Here is a 25,549-nt window from a genome sequence, read left to right as displayed (position 1 = left end):
AGTCATAGTGTGGAAAGGAAAGCATGATGGAAAACTTACAAGACTGACATGTTACCATGACCTTGACGAAAGTACCCACAATGATGATTTATAAGCACACGGTTCATCCATAATCACAAATGGCTTTAAAATTACAATGCAGAAGCAAAAGTGTCAGAGACATATAGATGGATAAAAACACATACTTTTGTTCCTTTTTTCATGATAAGGCTGGAGACTAAAATCCATAAATATCAAGTAACACCTATGACAGATACTGTCCTTCAAATCCATCAGCTGTAACCTTGACCTTCAACAACTTACCAGCCAAATCTGATAACTTCTGAAGATGCACACAGCTGACAGAAGAAGAAAAAAGGATAAACAGTGCCAACAAAATATGAATCACCAACAGAAGAAAGACAGACAATGGCTGATGATAACTTGTAAACTGCAATTCATCGTGCGTTAAATTCATAAGATAACAAGGTCTGTATAACTTGCACATATGTACATAAAAACCTATCCAAAACTTGTACAAAAGTGCTTGCATTACCAATGATGATGCCATCAGTGCTGCCACTGGTGAAAGAAGAGTGACCACAATGTCTCACTTTTCCACAAACATGCAGGGCTAGACAAAAAAAATACATATTTGAGCTGCCTGATTGACATGTATACTTTGTCATCCATAAACATTCACTACCAATCCTACCAGGACTAAAATCCACAAATTATGAAAACCTCAAATTCTATTAAGATTATACCCGAGTATGAAAACCTCAAATTCTATCAAGATTATACCCGAGTATGAAAACCTCAAATTCTATTAAGATTATACCCGAGTATGAAAACCTCAAATTCTATTAAGATTGTACTCGAGTATGAAAACCTCAAATTCCATTCTAAAGTTACACTAAAGTATGAAAATTGTACATTCATTTGTAAAACTATATGAGTATGAAAACTCAAATTCTAATCTAAAATTAAATGAGTATGAACCTCAAATTCTATTCTTAAAGTATACCCATGTATGAAAACCTCAAATTCTATTCTTAAATTATACCCATGTATGAAAACCTCAAATTCTATTCTTAAATTATACCCATGTATAAAAACCTCAAATTCTATTCTTAAATTATACCCATGCATGAAAATCTCAGATCCTATTTTTAAAAAAATAATACTCCTGTACAAAAACCTCAAATATTATTCTAAAATTATACCCATTTATAAAATTCTTATATTCTATTCTAAAGTTATACTCAAGTACGAAAACCCTGAATTCTATTTTGTAATTATACTCAGGTATGAAAACCCTGAATTCTATTGTAAAACTATACAGCATATGAGTAATAACACAACCGAACTTAAATTTTGGGTTTCCAACTTATAATATGTTCCGAGGCAAGTCATGTATAGTAGCCGTTTGCCAAACATGTCTGGCTGCAGCCAGCATTTTATTGTCACTAGATTCAAATTATGGCTTATGGCTTAGTTTTGTGCTTTATGACTCAAGTCGATTATATAGTGCCGACAAAAATGGAATAAACTGCCTTGCCTATGGACACACCATTGCAGCTGAAAATGGTAGGATTCGAACCAGCACCCATTCATTCATGAGTCCAGTACACTAACCACTATGTCTGCCATTAGTTACCTCTTATTGCCTGCAGGCAGATGCATTATGGCAGGGATCAGTTAATAGGAGGCACACAAAAATTCAGGGGGCAGTTAATACAGGGGCACAATAAATGCAAAGATGATTTAACCTGGATGGGTATTAATGATTCAAGTCTATGGAGTGGCGTTGAATAAGGATCAAGTCTATGGAGTGGTGTTGAATAAGGATCAAGTCTATGGAGTGGTGTTGAGTAAGGATCAAGTCTATGGAGTGGTGTTGAATAAGGATCAAGTCTATGGAGTGGTGTTGAATAAGGATCAAGTCTATGGAGTGGTGTTGAATAAGGATCAAGTCTATGGAGTGGTGTTGAATAAGGATCAAGTATATGGAGTGGTGTTGAATAAGGATCAAGTCTATGGAGTGGTGTTGAATAAGGATCAAGTATATGGAGTGGTGTTGAATAAGGATCAAGTCTATGGAGTGGTGTTGAATAAGGATAAAGTCTATGGAGTGGTGTTGAATAATGATCTGAAGACTTAATAATCTGACTGTAGTTTCAAATTTAGTACAGCAACCCTTCTCCATTTCTAATTTTAATGAAAATATTTCCAAATATAGGGCTGAAAATAAGGAATACCAGGAAGAAAAAGTAACTATTTATTTGATGGCAAAAATTTCAAAATCATTCAGATGTTTGTTTTGAATATTGTGTTGTCATTAGAATAAGGATTATAACAGTAAAAAATAATTTTAACAGTTTTTAACAGTTTTGAACTATCTTTAAGCAACTTTTGGTGATTTCTTTTCCTCCTTAGGGTGAGATGAATAAACAGTTACTGGAAGATCATCAAAAGATATTACATTTTGTGTCCCTTGGAAAGTATTTCTAAGCTACTGACTTTGACACAGCCCCTTGCTATATTTTAAAAAAAGAGGATGAATTCTTCGTTACTGACATTTCAATCTGTATTACATGAGACAGCTCATGCACTAAACTTTGATATTTCAATCTGTACTACACAGGACAGCACATGCACAAAACTGACATTCCTATCTGTATATAGGACAGCTCTTGCACTAAACTTCGACACTTCAGTCTGTATATCGGACAGCACCTGCACTGACACTTGACATGTCAATCTGTACTACATTGATAATTTAATCTGTACTACACTGGACAGCTCATACACTAAACTTTGATGTTTCAGTCTGTATAAAGGACAGTTCCTGCACTTACACTTGACATGTCAATCTGTACTACACAGAACAGCTCATCACCAAACCTTAGAGCCATATACCCTGACACAGAAAACTGATCTTTCTAATTTAGTACATAAAAGGCAAGTTTTAGGATCATATAAACATGCTATGTGACTTGAAGAATGTATCAAGAAATTACTATTTCAGTAAAACTATACCTATGACAACAGAAATGTATAAAGTCAGTTGCTGTTACCTTCTTTTCCTATAGGTAATAAATTGTTTTCTCAAAATCATTGCATATGTTGAATTTCATGGCTACTTGCTGCTAACACCAGCACCACAAAACCATTGTCATCAAGACATCATTGCCGGTAGCAACACTGCTGGCAAGATGATCTACAGGTCTTGCCTTAGAACAGAAAGGGTAACAAGCAACATTCCCTCTAAGTGAATGGTAGATTGTGCACTATGCATGCTGCATTGTGCAAGCATTACAGTGAATTGAGTGAAGAACAATTCAGATGTGTGGAGATGTCTGAACAGCTGTGCAGCCGCACACATGAGCTTAGGGGGTACATTGGTAACAAGCTCTATTTTTAGTTTTTTTTTTATATATGGCCAAACCCAATGTTGTTTTGTCAGGACAAACCAAGTGTTGTTTTGTCAGGACAACCCAAGTGTTGTTTTATATGGCTAGACCTAGTGTTGCTTTATATGGCCAGTCCAAGTGTTGTTTGATATGGGCAAACCAAGTGTTGTTTTAGAAGGACAACCCAAGTGTTGCTTTATATGGCAAAACCAAATATTGCTTTATATAAAGGCCAAATAAGTGTTGATTGATACAGCCAAATCCAGTGTGTTTTTTATATATAAAGCCAAAGTGTTATTTTATAAGGCCAAACTAAGTCTTAATTGATAAAGATAAAATGCATTGCTACTGTTAGGCCAAACCTAATGTTGTTTTATAAGGTAAACCCAGTGCTGATCGATAATGCCAAAACCAGTGTTTCTTTTTAAGGATAGCCTATCTACAATGTCTATTGAAATCCACTTTGAGATAACCCTTGCATAACGCTCATGTAAATTCATAATTCAATATAAACACATCCACAATGCCCATGTAAATCCACTACTAATTTAGATAAACCATCCACAATGCCAATGTAAATCCATTACCAATTTGAGATATAAAAAAATCCACAATGCTGATGTAAATCCATTACAATTTGAGAAAATCCATCTACAATGCCAATGTAAATCCATTACCAATTCAAGATAAACCATCCACAATGCCAGTGTAAATCCATTACTAATTCGAGATAACCTATCCACAATGCCAATGTAAATCCATTACCAATTTGATATAAACCATCCACAATGCCAATGGAAATCCATTACCAATTCAAGATAAACCATCCACAATGCCCAAGGAAAACCATTATCAATTCAAGATAAAGCCATCTGCAATGCTAATGTATTACATTCACTGGAATGCAAATATAAACAGTCCACAGGCAAAGGTCAGTGGGAACAAAATAACAGTGGGATTTTCAAAATAGCTATATTCTTGGATTTGGCATTTGTCATCTGGCTAGGCTCAGTATCATCACCAGAATATCTCTAAGATATCATTAAAATGAGTTTGACTGTCATGATACAATGTTTCAATATCATTAAAATGTTTGACTGTCATGATACAATGTTTCAATATCATTAAAATGATTGACTGTCATGATACAATGTTTCAATATCATTAAAATGTTTGACTGTCATGATACAATGTTTCAATATCATTAAAATATTTGACTGTCATGACACAATATTTCAATATCATTAAAATATTTGACTGTCATGATACAATGTTTCAATATCATTAAAATGTTTGACTGTAATGATACAATGTTTCAATATCATTAAAATGTTTGACTGTCATGATACAATGTTTCAATTTCATTAAAATGTTTTAATACCATGATCAATGTTCAGTTCTCCATAACATTACTAGTGAATGGCACCTGAGATGACTGTTCAGGGTTAAGTAGTCAGGTAAAGACATCAGTAGGTCATGAGAAACTCCAGAATGTGTTCAATACAGGTCATATTTAACCTGATATGAACTTTAACCTCACAAATGAAAAGGTCACCGAACTTTAAACCCACAAACAAAAAGGTCACTCCTTGCTTTAAAAAATCAACCATTTTATGAGTTATGTGGAAAGGAGATGATGTAGAAAACCAACTAACTTTATTTGTGATTGTGACATGACATTTGTTTCCCATATCAGCAAGTGTTAATCAAGTGATAATAAAGTTTGGTGCCATTATGAAGTTTGCAATTCAAGTTGTTTACAGAAACTCTTGTCTCTTGTTTGTGTCACAATAACCTTGATCTTTGGCCTTTTGACCCTAAAATCATTATGTCTCTAACCATCCTTATGAGTGAAACATCCACAATATTTAGCTATGGTCTGTGTTCTAGTACCAAAGTTTTGTGCAAAATAAAAACTAAAGACAGACAGATAAACCAATAAACAGATAGACATGTTAACATTGTATGTTCTGCCATATGGTATATATATCTATATATAAACACTTAGTTAAGCAGATAGATTCAACTCAGGAGTCAAAATGTAAAGATGCTATTCTTTTTAAATAGATTTTATCATAATAAAGGTAAATTCAATCAATAAACTTTCAGAATAAATTTCCTTTGGCATACATTGCCATATTTGCACAGCTTTAAAATTATCCATGCTTCTAAATACTCTCCATCATGTTTCATGACAAACATAATTTTGTGGCTTTGATGGTTGTACAACTAAGAGACCTGCCACTGTTAGGTTCATAAGGTTCATAGAAACACATAAGACCTCTTCCACATGCAACAGATTAAAAGACTAGTTCTTTATGTGCCACTTATGGTACATGGAAACCCAACAGACCTCTTCTTGGTACCGTACAGCAACAGACAGTGAAATCTGCTGTTGTATGGCTCTTGAGGTTCATGGAACCCCAACATAACTCTTGGTGCTGTACAGCAAAGGACTGTGAGGTCTGCTGTTTTATGGCTCTTGAGGTTTATGGACAGAGCCAACTCCTTGATTCTGTACAGTGACTGTGAGCTCAGCTGTTTTATGGCTCTTGAGGTTTATGGAGAATGCAGACTCCTTGATTCTGTACAGCACCTGACTGTGAGGTCTGCTGTTTTATGGCTCTTGAGGTTTATGGACAGAGCAGACTCCTTGATTCTGTACAGCAACTGATTGTGAGGTCTGCTGTTTTATGGCTCTGGAGGTTTATGGACAATGCAGACTCCTCAGTTCTGTACAGCAACTGACTGTGAGGTCTGCTGTTTTATGGCTCTTGAGGTTTATGGACAGAGCAGACTCCTTGATTCTGTACAGCAACTGATTGTGAGGTCTGCTGTTTTATGGCTCTGGAGGTTTATGGACAATGCAGACTCCTCAGTTCTGTACAGCAACTGACAGTGAGGTCTGCTGTTTTATGATTCTTGAGGTTTATGGACAGAGCAGACTTCTTGATTCTGTACAGTGACTGACTGTGAGGTCTCCTGTTTTATGGCTCTGGAGGTTTATGGACAATGCAGACTCCTTGATTCTGTACAACAGCAAAGAATGACAAGGACAAGAATACAACAGAATCCATATTGAACCTGAGTGAATCATTTTACAAACTTGTATTTTGTATGAAAAGGAGTTTTACACTGGCCATGGCTAATGAAAGCCAGCCTGGCATAATTCTCTTGACAAATGCTGGTTTCAAAGCAAGCAAAACTTGCGAAGTCAGTAAAAATGACGATTTGAATCCCAAAACTTCACATTTTGTTCTGTGTAAGTAAAACATGTTCTTGATGAGTTGGACATGTACATAGTAGTAAATATGCCATACAATGAAATCCAGTGTGTCACTAGAGTTGGACATGTACATAGTAGTAAATATGCCATACAATGAAATCCAGTGTGTCACTTGAGTTGGACATGTACATAGTAGTAAATATGCCATACAATGAAATCCAGTGTGTCACTTGAGTTGGACATGTACATAGTAGTAAATATGCCATACAATGAAATCCAGTGTGTCACTAGAGTTGGACATGTACATAGTAGTAAATATGCCATACAATGAAATCCAGTGTGTCACTTGAGTTGGACATGTACATAGTAGTAAATATGCCATACAATGAAATCCAGTGTGTCACTAGAGTTGGACATGTACATAGTAGTAAATATGCCATACAATGAAATCCAGTGTGTCACTAGAGTTGGACATGTACATAGTAGTAAATATGCCATACAATGAAATCCAGTGTGTCACTTGAGTTGGACATGTACATAGTAGTAAATATGCCATACAATGAAATCCAGTGTGTCACTAGAGTTGGACATGTACATAGTAGTAAATATGCCATACAATGAAATCCAGTGTGTCACTTGAGTTGGACATGTACAAAATATAGTGTATACATCACACAATGAGAACCAGCCTGTCATTTGATGTGTGTGTGTATGTGTGTGTTTTTTTATTTTTAACATAGCTTTAACAATTTTTCAGTCATACTGCTATGATGTCTGCAGTGTGGCAGTTTATAGTGATGTCTAGCACTGGGGCATCATGCTGCGGACATGTAGCATGATGTCCCACCCAGTCACATTATCCTGACACCAGGCCAATCAGTCTTAACACTAACCTCTTAATGCTCAGCACCAAGTGAGGCAGCTGTAAGTACCATTTTTATAAGTCTTTGGTATGACTCGGCCGGGGATCAAACCCACAACCTCCCACATCTGAGGCGGATGCTCGAACCACTTGGCCACCGGAGCTTTCCTTGTCACTTGATGAGTTGAACATGTACAAAAAATAGTGTATAGATTGTATAATCAAAACCAGTCTTTCACTTGATGAGTTGAACATGTACAAAAAATAGTGCATAGATTGTATAATCAAAACCAGTCTGTCACTTGATGAGTTGGACATGTACAAAATAATGTGCTTAGATTGTATAATCAAAACCAGTCTGTCACTTGATGAGTTGAACATGTACAAAAAATAGTGCATAGATTGTATAATCAAAACCAGTCTGTCACTTGATGAATTGGACATGTACAAAATAATGTGCTTAGATTGTATAATCAAAACCAGTCTGTCACTTGATGAGTTGGACATGTACAAAATAATGTGCTTAGATTGTATAATGAAAACCAGTGTCACTGCAGATATATATCAATACATCAATGACAACAAGTTCAAACATCTCTTAACTGAAATGTAGTCATCAGGTGAAGAGAAAAAAAACTGAAAGCCTGTATTACCTAGAATCATAAAATGCTATGCATTCAATGACAAGATTATATTACAACTACCATATGCCCCTGAAAATTGTTACTTATTAAATTTCTTGACATAAAAAAATGAAAAACAGTTCAAAGTTGTTATCTTTGTTCAAATACTTGGATCTTAATTTCTCTAAATGAAAAACTAAAGGAGGAAATAATAATCATGATTCTTGCTGTTTGATAAGTTACAAGTTTACATTTTTTGTATAAAATACAGTACTCTGTAATAAAATGAAACCTGTATGAGTTACATGGACTTCACTTTTTATGACTGATAATCAGCCAATGTGGGTATGTGAGAAAGCTTGCCAGTAGCTTCTCGTGGGTTGGTGGTTCTTTCCAGGGTTTTCCCAGGTTCTTCCTCCACCATTAATACTGGCCGCCATGTATAGCCTATCGTGTGCTGAAAAATGGTGTTAAACCCAAAAAAAACAACATTATGACTGATAATAAGTACTAGTATGTATATTTCCTTGTACTAACATCCTTCCTGTATCAGTATCCTTTTTAGTTCAATTTTATAAAAGTAGTTTTTCGCCTCACAATACATAAAAAAACCCATTCTTTTCATCTCAAAATATATTTTAAGTACACAATTTTCCCCTCACTGACTTACTCCAGAAAAAAGTAAAATGAAGTGGTCTTTGGAATAAATCGACTTAGTTTTCACAAAATCTATCTCTAAATATTCTGAATCCATAAATCTTAGAAAGAATGCAGCTGCAAAATACAATAAAATACTTCAAATGATAATAATTACAACAGTCAATAACTATCAAATGAGTTAGAGCATGTATAAATATGGAACGTGTTCTAAGAATATAATATGGTGTTTAACTAGTCAGGGCATGTATAAAAGTGGTACATGTTAAATATAGTGTTGAATGATTTAGAGCATGTATAAATGTGTTTTAAGAGCAAGATAGGGTCCTGAATGAGTTAGGGAATGTATAAATATGACATAATGGACAGATGGAATGGTTAATTTCTAATATACATCTCTCCAAAAAGGAACAAGAAGCCACAACCAGAAGGATACATGCTTGAATCCTGCCAACCAAATGCTGATGTATTTCTAAGTAATAAACTTTACTCCAAATGCTTTCACATAACATAGCCTTGAATGTGTTGTCAAGCTGTTAATCAATCAATCAATCCAATCACAACAAAGATCATATCTAACTACACTTAATTAAGTCAGTGGACATATTGTGTGATAAGCAGGACACAGGCCATTGACATTCTTCACTTGACCTTAACTTGGAATGCTGTGAGTGATCTGTCATAATTTAAACATTTCCAGAAAAGAGATATATCCACAAACTCATTACCATATGACCTCATACATAAGGACAAAAAAATTGGTTTGCTTCCAGTCGGCTGACCGTCCATGATTACTGACCCTAGTACATTTTTCCCCCATGGTAGAAAAAAATCCAGAAATTGATTTGTTCATCTAACTGAACTGGTTTTGCCCAATACTTTGAAGATCTCACAGCGACACATGTAGGACGTGTGAGTTGTCTGCAGAAATGTGTGCCCTCGACCACTGGGCAACCTTGGGCCCCACCCTGATAGAAATACGTATTAAAAAATAGTTTAACTTCAGCACTTCCTCATCATTCCATGATAATGGTTGATAAATATTGATGCTATCACCATTATAATGTATGACCCTGAAATAAAGGACAACACTGTCTCTGATACAACAGTCTAGGGATAAAAGTTCCTGATTCAACAGTGTGTCTTACAATGACAGTCTCTGATACAACACTGTGCCTTAGTATAACACATTCCCTGATACAACACTGTGTCTTAGTATAAAATATTCTCTGATACAACACTCAGTATAAGACATCACTGCTTTTGGGTAACACAGCCCCTGCTACAAAAATGTATCTTAGTACATAACACATTCTCTGATACACCACAGTATCTTTGGATATCACAGTCCCCTCTACAATATTGTGTCTACAGTCCCTGATACAACACTGTTACAATCATGGAATGCATTATACAGGTTGACATATATTTTCAATGTGATATAACCCAGGAATAAAGCATGCAACAAGTTACACTTATATGGCTCCCCAAACAGACTTATATCAATGGATCACTATATACAGTGATAGTAACTTATATCGAGGGAACACTATATATAATTTTATAACGTTTTAGTATCTGATCCCAAATAAACCAGGAACAAGTATTTAGTGTGCCAGTATGTCTCACATTTTTACTTTTAATCACTGTACGTTGGCAAGTGTAGGTTTAATGGTTACGTACATTGGCAAGTGTAGGTGTAATGGTTCAAAAATATTAAGTGCTAAAATTTTAGTCATTCCTTATATACTATTATCTTAATATCTTATACAAAGAAACATCCTTTCCAACCTACATGTATAACCCCCTCCCTTCTTTTCTCCATTCAAGTCTGTTCCTTATTCTCAATGCAAGCCCAACAGTATTCTGAAGCTGTGAGAAAATTCCACAGAAAACTCTCATGTACTTTTACACAGCAGCAGCAGTTTGTGAGAAGACAGAACAGACAAACAAGCAAAGAAGTACACACAGATGCAGACCTACCTGTGACTTGACTGTGGTGGTTGGGATGAGATCAGGTTTGTTCTGGGGAAGGACAGGAGATGAAAATGTTGGGTGGGGGATCAAAGAAGCCTGGGTATATCTGCCTCTAACCAATGCCATGTTAGATGTATGTAATACACTTTAGGCAAGTTACAGTGGGACACACAAGGAGAGCTAGAACTAGATTGGGTTGACCCCCAACACTCATGCAGCCAATTGGTTCAGCTATCTACAAACTGTATATATATATATATGTGTGTGTGTGTGTGTATATGCATATCTGTATCTGTAGTACCTATATAACATGTGCTGTACTACTCCTTGTAGTACACACATAAAGGCAATACACATAACTCTAAGCAGACTTTGGAAAGTTTTTGACACACATAAAGAAAGGGCAACACACACAATTCAAGGCAAAAGTACTTTAACAAGTTCACTTATATTAAGGCTACACATATATTGTCTCTAAGTGTACAAAACATTCAATGAAATGAAGCTGCGCAAGTGCAGTTACCAAAGGTACTAAAAAGGCTCAATGGAATAAGGCTACACATATAGGGTTCCTTAGGGTATGAATGTTCAATGAAATAAGGTTACAAAAGTGCGATTCCGTAGGGTAGGAAAAGTTCAATAAAACAAGGCTACAATAGTGCAATACCTTAGGGTACAACAAGTTTAATGAAACAAGACTTTAAAAAATGCGGTATGTTCGAGTACAAAAAGTTCAATGAAACAAGGCTACAAAAGTGTGGTCCCTTGGAGTATGAAATGTTCAATGAAACAAGGCTGCACACAAAAGCTAACTGGGTAGCTTGGAATAATTTGTCATGAACACTGGATGTCGTACACAAAGCTGACTAAATAATAGAAAATAATTTGTTATTCACAAAACAGTATTACACTAATCTTTAATTTAGCTAAGCAATATTATGTTTTTCAAATATAGCAAGAGCAATATACAGAAATATTGATAAAAATAAATTACTTATGGTATAAACATGTAATGGCAATATGCATACTGTATAATTTCTTTGCCAAATAATTAAAGAGCTAATTCTTCTTATGCATGCACTAAATCATTTGGACTATTTCTACTTTTGGATTGTGTATTCTAGTCATCAAACATTGGTGTTTAGAGCACATCAACACATGGAAATTTTTAATGAGCCAAGTCAGATGGAGTAAAGTTTCTCATCTAGATATTTGCAATGGCAGCCAACTCAGCCTGGTTTTAAAAGAGAGATATGCCATGGCAGCCAACCCAGTCTAGATTTTAAGAGAGATATGCCATGGCAAAAAACCAAGCCATGTTTTAATGGAGATATGCCATGGCAGCCAACCCAGCCTGGTTTACGCAGAGATATGTCATGACAGTCAACCCACCCTGATTTTAATGGAATTTGAACCTGTACCCATCGGATCACAAGTTCAATATACAACACACAATAGCTCTTCTCTATTAGTGACTATTACAGGGGACTACTTGTATTATTTTCCTCTGAGCTCTTGTTAATTAGTGACTATTACAGGGGACTAGTTGTATCATTTCCCTCTGAGCTCTTTTCTATTAGTGACTATTACAGGGGACTACTTGTATCATTTCCCCCTGAGCTCTTGTCTATTAGTGACTATTACAGGGGACAACTTGTACCAGTCCCCTCCAAACTCTTGTCTATTAGTGACTATTACAAGGGACGACTTGCATCAGTTGCTTCCGAACTCTTGTCTATTAGTGACTATTGCAAGGGACTACTTATATCAGTCCCCTCCAAGCTCAGGGATGTAGAATAGAACTGACATGGCAAAAGACTAGTGGTGGCAGTAGCAATGTTAACTTGGTTGCTTGCACATGGGACTCATGTTCGTATCCCAGCATCAGAACAGTCTGAATTGGTTACTATGGTGTGTCATTGGGTAAGGCAGTTTAATCCAACTTCCCTGCACTAAATAATGTCCTTGTGTTGCATTACCACAAAACACCATTTCAAACAAACTTACATACACAGATTTGAGCAAAACCATTCTGTACAACATGTCCCTTTAAAAATATATTTGAGGTGTTTAATTGGGCTCTGACCTTCAGTTTCCCCAATATAGCCAAACTTTGTTGCCAGGTTTCACCAATAAAGCCAGACTTTGTTGACAGGTTTCCCAAATACAGCAAAACTTTATTGACAGGTTTCCCCAATAAAGCCAAACTTTGTTGACACGTTTCCCCAATATGGCCAAACTTTGCTGCCAAATACCTACACTATACAGTGAAAGTTATGATTTGACCCAAATTATATTTCACAAGAATGTTGCAAAACAATATGATCTGAAAGTTTGTGAAAAATGAGGAAAAGCAATTTTATTAGGGGGATACTAAGGCTACTAATTTCCAACTATCTCTTGACCACAATCCTTTTATTTTGACTACACCCACTTACCTGCTGTGAGTGAATTAGCAGATAATTTACTGTACGAGATATTTTACTACAGGTACGCAATCCAGGCCAGAAGTTAAAAGATTAGATTAGTTATTACTTTACACTGTGCCTACATGGACTGTTGAGCACTGAGAAGTACACCATTAATAACGATAAACTGAGATATTCTATTGTTCCAGTTTACCAGCAAAGCTATTGTCTTAAAATTGTAACAAAATATTTCAGTTAAAAAGTAGGTTTGTTTACATGCTTTAAAGTCCTATTCTTACAACCTTGGAATGTGCAAATTTTGTAAAATTCAATACTAAATCACAGAACTGTGACTGAAGACCAGCTGTGCTTAGAAATCGATTCATTCATATGTTGTAGTAACTTTGGAAAAAAGAAATTCAATTCTACTGCAGACTATGGGAATTGTGGGAATGCAAAGGCATTGGGTCACAAGACAAAATATCAGGTGATATTTTAACTCCAAATAAATATATGGTTACCAAATAATCTTTTTTTTCCTATAAGCACATTGCAATTTATTATCACACAAGTATAAAATAATTTTAAAGCATTTTCTTTTATTAAAAATAAATTGGGTTTAGAGTAATAACTATTATATTATTTCAAAAAGGATTACTTAAAATCTGATATTCAATAAGTATGCAACATATACAATTCTCTTTTCAAACAAATATCAGAATTAAATTATGTTATCAAAGTAAAATTTACACACACATGACCAAATCTGAGACAAACAAGAAAAAGAACAATTCAGAAAACTATCATCTTTGCTACAAGAGGGCTTTATAATTTTTTGCACAGTTTGCTGCACAGAATGACTTGCAACTGGAACACTTTTTCTTGTTATTTTTGTTACCATAAGGGGTTTCAGTAAAAGACAGCAGCCAGCTATTTATTGCCAGATATTTGTTCAGGAATCCACTTCATTAAATTTGTTAAGAAACAAATAATTTATTTTTAAATTGTAACATTTTCAGCATAGAGTATACTTAGAGTATACAATCATATAAGTCTTACAGCCCATATATACAATAATGTGTCTTACAGCCTATATAGTCACATGTCTTACAGTCCACATAAAATCATGTCTTACAGCCTATATACAATCATATAAGTCTTACAGCCTATATAGTCATACAAATATTACAGACTATAAACAGCCATATAAGTCTTACAGCCCATATACAATCATACAAGTCTTACAGCCCATACACAACCATACAAGTCTTACAGCCCACATACAACAATACAAGTCTTACAGCCTATATACAATCATACAAGTATGTTTTACAGCCCATATACAATCATACATTATTACAGCCCATATACAATCACACAAGACTTACAGCCTATATACAATCATACAAGTCTTACAGCTAGTATACAATCATACAAGTCTTACAGCTAGTATACAATCTTACAAGTCTTACAGCTAATATACAATCACACAAGTATGTCTTACAGTATCTTCTTAAGTTGATGGTTGTTGATTTTAGTTTGTGAATCATTATAATGTCTATAGTTTGCTTATTATTTTTGATCAAGTATCATCTTGCATTTTTCCATGCATTATCTTCTTCTATCAATTGTCAACTTGCATTTTCCATGCATTTCTTGTACTATCATCTGTCATCTTGCATTTTTCCATGCATTTTGTTTTCTTCCATTACCTGTCAACTTTCATGCATTTTGCATTTTTCCACTGTTACATATATTTATTTGTGTGCTTAACCTTTGTCAGCTATTGCGAGTAATGCCTACCTGATTTTTGTCAACTTTCTAAGAAGCAAGCAACAAGTTTACTTGGAGTTGAGTTCAGGACATAGTTATTTCCCCTGGAATTTCTATCGTGTCTTAGGTCAAGTAAAATTAATATATGTAGGACTTGGTCGATAATTATTAATTCCTGTTTCATCTCAGTCTTTGGGAATCTATGATCAGTCAATAGTTGTGTTCAGATATAGTTTTAGAAGAATTATGTATTTAAATTATTAGAATTACAAAGTGCTCATTAGTTTTTTAGACTAAAATACTACCTTGAGATTATTGAGAACTCATTCAAAGACATACTGAACTGTGTCACCGTGGTACATTCAGTACATTCATGACCACTGGTACATCAGCACATTCAATACTATTAGAATTCATTCTGAACAATCTTTACTCTTGGACTTGTGATAAGACATTGAGGATCATTTGGGACTTAATTCACAATAATGTAAGTGTCTTTTAAATTTTCACTTTGTAACTTTGAGAAATATATTATTTTTTATATTTTACTAAACTTGATGGTTTCACTTCTGTCTGTTACATGGTTTCAGACTCGGAGTCACAACACCCTGCACTTCTTCTATCATCTGTCCATTGGTAAGAAATTAAGAAATGTTCATTTCATTAAAATAATTATGAACATATTTACAGAGAATAAGTAATAACATAAGTAAACCTGATGATTCTGTATCATACATTTTCTTTCATTATGGGGGAAGGGGGAAAATTCAACCATACTTCACAACATGGGCATTGCTCCCTGATAAGCAGCCAGAGGTTCTGCCCCTGCCACCCTTCTGCAACTTTTCCATATTCTCCTGTTAAGTTATTTCTTATTGAAACCCTTGTGATAGCAGATGAACCCTGGATAAACCAGTGTGCTTGCTGAGAAGAGTAAAAGCAACTTGCATTATGGAATATTTTTCTGCTAGAAGCAAATATACTGCACATAATTCAGATACAACATGCAGCAAACAATTCCATGCTGAAACTGGTACAGTACTTGTATCATACCAAACTGGTACAGTACTTGTATCATACCAAACTGGTACAGTACTTGTATCATACCAAACTGGTACAGTACTTCTATCATACCAAACTGGTACAGTACTTCTATCATACAACAGCTTCTTTACCTGTCCTACGACTGTTGTTTCACACTACACTCTCTTTATATAATGTGAATATATTTGACATTGCTTTGACAATGACCTTTGACAACAACTAATGTTACATTTAAAATAAAACATCCAATATTATATCTAAATTAAAACATCCCTTATACAACAGTATAATAATACAGCATGCACAAGCAGCACTGAAAAGCATTTATCTTTGCTATGACCTTGACCTTCATGCAAGGCAGATGATGATGATGATGATGAAATATAGCTCACCTGAATGATGCATGCCTGAGCAGAGTTTTATGTAAATTTCTCCTATAACTTGAAAGTGACAAAGCACACAGAAAAACATTTACAATAGCCCTTGAGTCAGGATGATGAACCATTTTATAATTATTTTTGATGCAAAACAATGTCTGTCTAGCAGTGATTTATAACTTTGGTAAAAATTAATGAAAAAATTTCAAACAACATAAAACATTACAGATACAAATTTGTAGATAATATAAATAAACCATACTTGGCAATTAGGGAAAATGCATTTTGGCTGTGCAACTATAGCAATCTTTATTCTATGAGAATTTTAAAAACAAATTTGATAGCTCTGCTTCCAAACAGTTTTAAAAAAAAAGTAAAACCAGGCTACCAAGTGATTTGAAACCCATTGCTGTAATGTAAAGCCAGGCTGCTAAGTGATTTGAAACCCATTGCTGTAATGTACAGCCAGACTACCAAGTGATTTGAAACCCATTGCTGTAATGTAAATCCAGGCTGCTAAGTAATTTGAAACCCATTGCTGTAATGTACAGCCAGACTACCAAGTGATTTGAAACCCATTGCTGTAATGTAAAGCCAGTCTACCAAGTGATTTGAAACCCATTGCTGTAATGTAAAGCCAGGCTGCCAAGTGATTTGAAACCCATTGCTGTAATGTAAAGCCAGGCTGCTAAGTGATTTGAATCCCATTGCTGTAATGTACAGCCAGACTACCAAGTGATTTGAAACCCATTGCTGTAATGTAAAGCCAGGCTACCAAGTGATTTGAAACCCATTGCTGTAATGTAAAGCCAGGCTGCCAAGTGATTTGAAACCCATTGCTGTAATATAAAGCCAGGCTATCAAGTGTTTTGAAACCCATTGCTGTAATGTAAAGCCAGGCTACCAAGTGATTTGAAACCCATTGCTGTAATGTAAAGCCAGGCTGCCAAGTGATTTGAAACCCATTGCTGTAATGTAAAGCCAGACTACCAAGTGTTTTGAAACCCATTACTGTAATGTAAAGCCAGACTAACAAGTGATCTGAAACCCATTGCTGTACTGAGAAGTCACTACTTTTGTTGGATACCAATTTTTGTACATTTTGGAATACAACAAACCACAAATTTCAACACCAAACAAACAATGTGTCTAGTGTGGGACACTTCCACGATTGTTGAATTTAAGTACTGACACAAATCTATTTTCATATAAAATCATGAAAATGTATTTACATGAAAATAAATGAATTCACAGTACCTTCTTTCAAACTTTCCGATGAGTGATATGTTATCCAACATCTGTGTGACATGTTAGTGTTTAACTGTGTGGTTAACTGTGATATGTTATATTACACGTCTGATATGTTACAAACAATGGTTGACTAATTATAAACTGCCACATTCAGTTGACCTGACACCAGCTGACAGACGATTGCTACACACTTGAAATTCCAGTAAATTAGTGATGATATGTTATCTGAAATCCATGTGGCATGTAAACTAGTGACCAATGGCCGGCAATATGAAGATCAATCCATCAACAAACCTGGACATTTGAGTTTTGCTGATGTTAAGTCCAGGATGTTCGGACACCTGGGAAGTTCGTACAACATTTCAAACTACCATACATTAATTTCATTATATTTTCAGTGTTAACTCAAGATTTTTGTTTCATTGCAGGTTAACGAGTCAAATGTGGCCTAAAATATCTTAATTTCTACTTCTTTCTGTGTTTGTATGTGTGTGTAGGGCAATAGAGGTTTCTTTTCTTTCTTTGGGGTGGGAGGAAGTAATTTTAATGATGTAATATATACTTGTTACTATTGCATGACTTACTTTTTCTAGGATGGGTATTAAAATTATCCCATATCATATGATGAGAATTATGATGCTATGATATGGTGACATAAAAAAGATCAACCTTGCATCAGTAGCCTGGGTGCAGTAGTCATCACCTTTTTCCAAGAAGGTAGACCACTAATGGCACATTAGTGCAGATTGGGTGCAGGAAATGTGGCAAACTGAACACCTAATTATTCCAGTGCTAAAATCAGATTACCCCCCCCCCACACACACACACACACACACACACACACATCCTTACCCCTACACTTTAATATCAGTAAGATGTAATTGTCGTTATTGCACAGCTGAATTTGCCAGTTTGGTGGGAGGCTGATGACCCTAAAACTGATAAAGGAAAAGCAAAGAAAAACTCACCCTTACTGTAGAAGTGTCCACACTGTAGGATGGTATCTACTACACCATTTTCTCAGCCATGACTGTGGTCTATAAAGAATATGCCATGACTATGGTCTATAAAGAATATGCCATGACTATGGTACATAAAGAATATGCCATGACTATGGTCCATAAAGAATGTACCATGATTATGGTCCATAAATAATATGCCATGACTATGGTCCATAAAGAATGTGCCATGATTATGGTCCATAAATAATATGCTATGACTATGGTTCATAAATAATATGCCATGACTATGGTCCATAAAGAATGTGTCATGATTATGGTCCTAAAGAATATGCCATGACTATGGTCCATAAAGAAAATGACATGACTATGGTCCATAAAGAATATGCCATGACTATGGTCCATAAAGAATGTGCCATGATTATGGTCCATAAATAATATGCATGACTATGGTCCATAAAGAATGTGTCATGACTATGGTCCATAAAGAATGTGCCATGATTATGGTCCATAAAAAATATGCCATGACTATGGTCCATAAAGAATATGCCATGACTATGGTTCATAAAGAATGTGCCATGATTATGGTACATAAAGAATATGCCATGACTATGGTACATAAAGAATATGCCACAACTATGGTCTATAAAGAAATGTGCCATGATTATGGTCCATAAAGAATGTGCCACGATTATGGTCCAAATGAAGGTTTCTCTTCTGCAGCAATGTCTTGAGTTGCTTTAACAGCATGTTGTGAATATATATCACTGAACCACAGTTGTTGAGGCCTCAGAAGGGCTATCAAAATGTGCTAAGCAGTGGAGATCACAAGTTTTTTGAGCACTTGTGGATTCATTGTAAAGTGTGGGAAGGTGCAAGTGAACTCCAGGCTCTCAGGTCTAGGACAGGGGAAACAAAAAAGTTGAGCTTGTTGCTTAACCTCATCACAAGAAAGTTCACCAAGGGTCTCTCCCATAGTCTGAACAAGGAATCTGACACAGAATAATGCAGAAGCCATTCTGTGAGGATAACCTTGCTGCTCCTGGTCATCCTTTTTGCCCAGAAGGTTACCCAGCTAAGGAGGTTCTAAACTTTTGTGCAGAGAGAAGGTCCATGTGTGCATCCTTGTCTCTGGAGGTACCCTAACACATACATATTGTCAGAAGAGACCCTCATTCTATGACTGCTTACTTTGTTGACATACTCTGTAGGGCTGAAAACTCTACCTTCATACCAAATTGTTTATGTGGAGGGTCAATTCTTCCCAGGATCATAAACCCTGAAGAACTAGCCCTTCAGCTCTAGATCAGCACCTCACAATGCATCTGATGTGTCCAGGACAGATATCAGTGGGGTTCAAGATCATGCATGGGACTCTAGACAGAAACTAGTCACAATTTGATGACCAATTCTGATGATAAAAGTCTGGTCTTAGAGACATCTAAGCTGTCAGAGGATTCTTGTGCAGTATCCCGTTTTCTAGAAGGAGAAACTGGAGATCTGAATTGGGGCTGCTTCTTCGACTGGGTTGGTAAGGATGACCCTGCTTCCTACTGGGCTAAGATCAGCTAGGGGCAGATGCCTGGGACCAGTGTTACTATAGGTAAAGGGAGATGATGATCCAATCACCTTTCCTAGTTTTGCACTTGAATACAAACTCCCGTTTCCTAGTGGTGTCCAACAGCAGCAGTGGCAAGATGGGTTTTCGAACCCAATCCCTGTACCAAGGAAGCTGCAATGACTGGTCACTGGTACTTGCTGACTGGTCACTGGTGCCTGCTTACCAGTCACAAACCACTGACCAGCTATTGTCACCAGTCAATGATCAGCAATTGAAGGCCTTCCTCAAATCTTATAATCTTGAATCTTAACTCTCCCCTAGGTTGCACTCTACAGATATTGTGAACTTCTGAGAGAGTGATAGGTGTAAGGTGATGTGGTTTGCATTTCCAACATGCACAATGGAGATAATGTTGGCATATATCTATGTTACTTTCATGTACTGTGGCTGAAACTTCTTTGGATATTGTACTTGTGGAAACTGTTCATAATATGTGCACACATCTAGTCAAAATGACTAATCCCATATGCTCAAAAATCAGCCTGTAGCGGTCTATAGTACACTATCTTTAGCAGTCATCAAAATAAGGAAAATGAATTTTGACAAATTAGACATTACCAGATGTTTTTTTTTAAATTTATAAAATTTACCTCTTGAGTTCATAGAGTGAAAATAGCCAAACAGAACTAGCAGTACTTTTATAGATTACCATCTGAAGTAAGGCCAAGCTGTATAACTATATCACCCAAATTACACCCATTGCACATACCCCAAAATAAAAAGAACTTATAAAGTTATTATAAAAATGCCTAAGATATACAGGGTCCTTTTTAAATAGCCAGTATAACCAGTGAGGAAACCAGGAGAAATTCTTTTTAAAAAAATCTAACCCTATGCAAAATATGAATAATATATATATATATATATATATATATATATATATATATATATATATATATATATATATATATATATATATATATATATATATATATATATATATATATATATATATATATATATATATATATATATATATATATATATAGAATGAAAATAAGATGAGGATTACTGCATTTTAAAGAGTGATGCAATGCTGACCTTCAACCTTTCTGGAAGTCACCCTATGGAATGATGAATTCTCATCACATGGTCAAGGGTAATTCTGGAGTCACCCTATGGGAAGATGAATTCTCATCATATGGTGGAGGGTATTTTCTGGAAGACACGCTACGAAAGGATAAATTCTCATCATATGGTGGACAGCAATTTTGGAAGTCACCCTATGGGAGGATGAATTCTCATCACATGGTTGAGAGTAATTTCGGGAGATCACCCTATGGGAGGATGAATTCTCATCACATGGTCATGGGGAATTACTGGAAGACACGCAAAGAAAGGATGAATTCTCATCATATTGTGAATGGTAATTTTTGGAAGTCACCCTATGGCAGGATCATTTCTTATCACATGGTCAATGGTAATTTCTGGAGTCACCCTATGGGAGAATGAATTCTCATCACATGGTCAAAAGTAATTTCTGAAGTCACCCTATGGCAGGATTAATTCTTATCACATGGTCGATGGTGATTTCTGGAGTCACCCTATGGCAGGATGAATTCTTATCACAGGGTCAATGGTAATTTCTGTCCTGGAAAGTTATGCAATATTAATAGCTAATTTATTTACTGATATTAATCCACCTGTCATTTTGGGATGGGGGTGGGGTGGAGTGTGATGGAGAAAATACCCCATCATTTTGTGATGGAGGTGGGGTGAAGGGTGATGGGAAAATACTCATCATTTTGGGATAGGGGTGGGGTGGAGGGTGATGGGAAAATACATGTCATTTTGGGATGGTGGTGGGGTGGAGGGTGATGGGAAAATACCTGTCATTTTGGAATGGTGGTTGGGTAGGGGGAGATGGGAAAATACCTGCCATTTTGGAATGGTGGTGGGATAGAGGGTGATGGGAAAATACTTGCCATTTTAGGATGGTAATGGTTTGGAGGGTGATGGGAAAATACCTATTATTTTTGGGGTTGACACACGTAATGTATGACCAGATTCCTAACACACATATCATCAGTATAATATAACATAATATTTTGATAGCATTGCAAGACAAGAGTTAACAAAACTGAGAATATCTATACATTAGCTAAAGACTGAGGCAGAATGTTATACGTCCAACATAATATGCAAATTCTGTTCTGAAAGAATTAAAGATGATTTAATTTTCTCACAGCATATCTGCTTTACAATAGGAAAAGGAACCTTGGCAAAGTTCCATCTAGACTATGTCCTTGTGCCAATGATCCTTATTTTCATCTTTGGCACAAGTTCCTTCCATGGTGCCCACAGATTGTTACAGTTGATTTGAGACTGAATCGAACACATATCAGTTCTTATGAATAATGTGCAATCTTTGCCAAAGAAGTAAAACATGGTCAATTTCATTGACTAACAGAAATGTCTTACTGATTTTGATTAGTTTGGACATCACTACAGATTATGGATAGAAAATATAAAGGTCAAAATATGAAATCTTCAGTACTGCTGCAAGTATTTCCAAATTATCTTGCAGAGAGGGAAAAAAATCTGTAATGTCCAAAATAAATTCTGGGGGTAACGTTACACAAGCATAAGGAATGCACATCTCAATACAGACAAGAGAGACTTATAATTATCATGGGCACTTCAGTCATGGATTTATTAATATCTACGTTTCCAGAATTAGGCCTGTTTACTTTAAATAAGTGATCCTATGGCACAGTTTGCTACCATTTCCTTGACAACAAAATAACTGTGACCTGAACAGTGGATACCGTAAGGAAATTGTAAAATAACATGCAATAGCCAGGCTCTACAACGACTAATTCAAAGGAAGTAATACTGTAATCTGAATCTACAATGACTGATTCAAAGGAAGTAATACTGTAATCTGAATCTACAATGACTGATTCAAAGGAAGTAATACTGAAATCTGAATCTACAATGACTGATTCAAAGGAAGTAATACTGTAATCTGAGTCTACAATGACTGATTCAGTGGAAGTAATACTGTAATCTGAATCTACAATGACTGATTCAAATGAAGTAATACTGTAATCTGAATCTACAATGACTGATTCAAAGGAAGTAATACTGTAATCTGAGTCTACAATGACTGATTCAAATGAAGTAATGCTGCAATATGAATCTACAATGACTAATTCAAAGGAAGTAATACTGTAATCTGAATCTACAATGACTGATTCAAAGGAAGTAATACTGAAATCTGAATCTACAATGACTGATTCAAAGGAAGTAATACTGTAATCTGAATCTACAATGACTGATTCAGTGGAAGTAATACTGTAATCTGAATCTACAATGACTGATTCAAAGGAAGTAATACTGTAATCTGAGTCTACAATGACTGATTCAAATGAAGTAATGCTGCAATATGAATCTACAATGACTAATTCAAAGGAAGTAATACTGTAATCTGAATCTACAATGACTGATTCAAAGGAAGTAATACTGTAATCTGAGTCTACAATGACTGATTCAAAGGAAGTAATACTGTAATCTGAATCTACAATGACTGATTCAAAGGAAGTAATACTGCAATATGAATCTACAATGACTAATTCAAAGGAAGTAATACTGTAATCTGAATCTACAATGACTGATTCAAATGAAGTAATGCTGCAATATGAATCTACAATGACTAATTCAAAGGAAGTAATACTGTAATCTGAATCTACAATGACTGGTTCAAAGGAAATAATACTGTAATCTGAATCTACAATGACTGATTCAAATGAAGTAATACTGTAATCTGAGTCTACAATGACTGATTCAAAGGAAGTAATGCTGTAATCTGAATCTACAATGACTGATTCAGTGGAAGTAATACTGTAATCTGAATCTACAATGACTGATTCAAAGGAAGTAATACTGTAATCTGAGTCTACAATGACTGATTCAAATGAAGTAATGCTGCAATATGAATCTACAATGACTAATTCAAAGGAAGTAATACTGTAATCTGAATCTACAATGACTGATTCAAAGGAAGTAATACTGTAATATGAATCAACAATGACTGATTCAAAGGAAGTAATGCTGTAATATGAATCCACAATAACTGATTCAAAGGAAGTAATACTCTAATATGAATCTACAATGACTGATTCAAAGGAAGTAATACTGAAATCGGAATCTACCATAACTGATTCAAAGAAAATAATACTGCAATATGAATCTACAATGACTGATTCAAAGAAAGTAATACTGCAATATGAATCTACAATGACTGATTCAAAGGAAGTAATGCTGTAATCTGAATCCACAATAACTGATTCAAAGGAAGTAATACTGTAATCTGAATCCACAATAACTGATTCAAAGAAAGTAATACTGTAATATGAATCTACAATGACTGATTCAAAGGAAGTAATACTGTAATCTGAATCTACAATGACTTTTTCAAATGAAGTAATGCTGCAATATGAATCTACAATGACTAATTCAAAGGAAGTAATACTGTAATCTGAATCTACAATGACTGGTTCAAAGGAAGTAATACTGTAATCTGAATCTACAATGACTGATTCAAAGGAAGTAATACTGTAATCTGAGTCTACAATGACTGATTCAAAGGAAGTAATACTGTAATCTGAGTCTACAATGACTGATTCAAATGAAGTAATACTGTAATCTGAGTCTACAATGACTGATTCAGTGGAAGTAATACTGTAATCTGAGTCTACCATAACTGATTCAAAGGAAGTAATGCTGTAATCTGAATCTACAATGACTGATTCAAAGGAAGTAATACTGTAATCTGAATCTACAATGACTGATTCAAAGGAAGTAATACTGTAATCTGAGTCTACAATGACTGATTCAAAGGAAGTAATACTGTAATCTGAGTCTACAATGACTGATTCAAAGGAAGTAATACTGTAATCTGAGTCTACAATGACTGATTCAAATGAAGTAATACTGTAATCTGAGTCTACAATGACTGATTCAGTGGAAGTAATACTGTAATCTGAGTCTACCATAACTGATTCAAAGGAAGTAATGCTGTAATCTGAATCTACAATGACTGATTCAAAGGAAGTAATACTGTAATCTGAATCTACAATGACTGATTCAAAGGAAGTAATACTGTAATCTGAGTCTACAATGACTGATTCAAAGGAAGTAATACTGTAATCTGAGTCTACAATGACTGATTCAAAGGAAGTAATACTGTAATCTGAATCTACAATGACTGATTCAAAGGAAGTAATACTGTAATCTGAATCTACAATGACTGATTCAAAGGAAGTAATACTGTAATCTGAATCTACAATGACTGATTCAAAGAAAGTAATACTGTAATATGAATCTACAATGACTGATTCAAAGGAAGTAATACTGTAATCTGAATCTACAATG

The 25,549-nt window shown here is 35.2% G+C and overlaps 1 protein-coding gene across 10 annotated transcripts in view; it reads right to left on the bottom strand.

Annotated features, from left to right (window-relative positions):
- The window catches only part of LOC149776646 (RNA-binding motif, single-stranded-interacting protein 2-like), a 437,315-nt gene that overhangs the window by 308,227 nt on the left and 103,539 nt on the right, over positions 1-25,549 (bottom strand). The window contains exon 1 of one of the 10 annotated variants that reach the window (XM_089941168.1): positions 10,747-10,970. The exons of 8 other annotated variants lie outside the window; for them this stretch is intronic. In XM_089941168.1, coding sequence (XP_089797294.1) covers positions 10,747-10,866 — 120 coding nt within the window. In that variant the 5' untranslated portion in view covers positions 10,867-10,970. Of the gene's footprint in view, positions 1-3,059; positions 3,338-10,746; positions 10,971-25,549 lie in introns of those variants that run through there. One more of the 10 variants, XM_089941177.1, reaches the window with a different exon arrangement.

This window comes from Sinohyriopsis cumingii, chromosome 18 (assembly GCF_028554795.1).
Source record: "Sinohyriopsis cumingii isolate HCF-2022 chromosome 18, ASM2855479v2, whole genome shotgun sequence".
Taxonomy (NCBI): Eukaryota; Metazoa; Mollusca; class Bivalvia; order Unionida; family Unionidae; genus Sinohyriopsis; species Sinohyriopsis cumingii.
The sequence above is the reverse complement of the archived record's forward strand: the minus strand, read 5'-3'. Positions and strand labels throughout refer to the sequence as shown.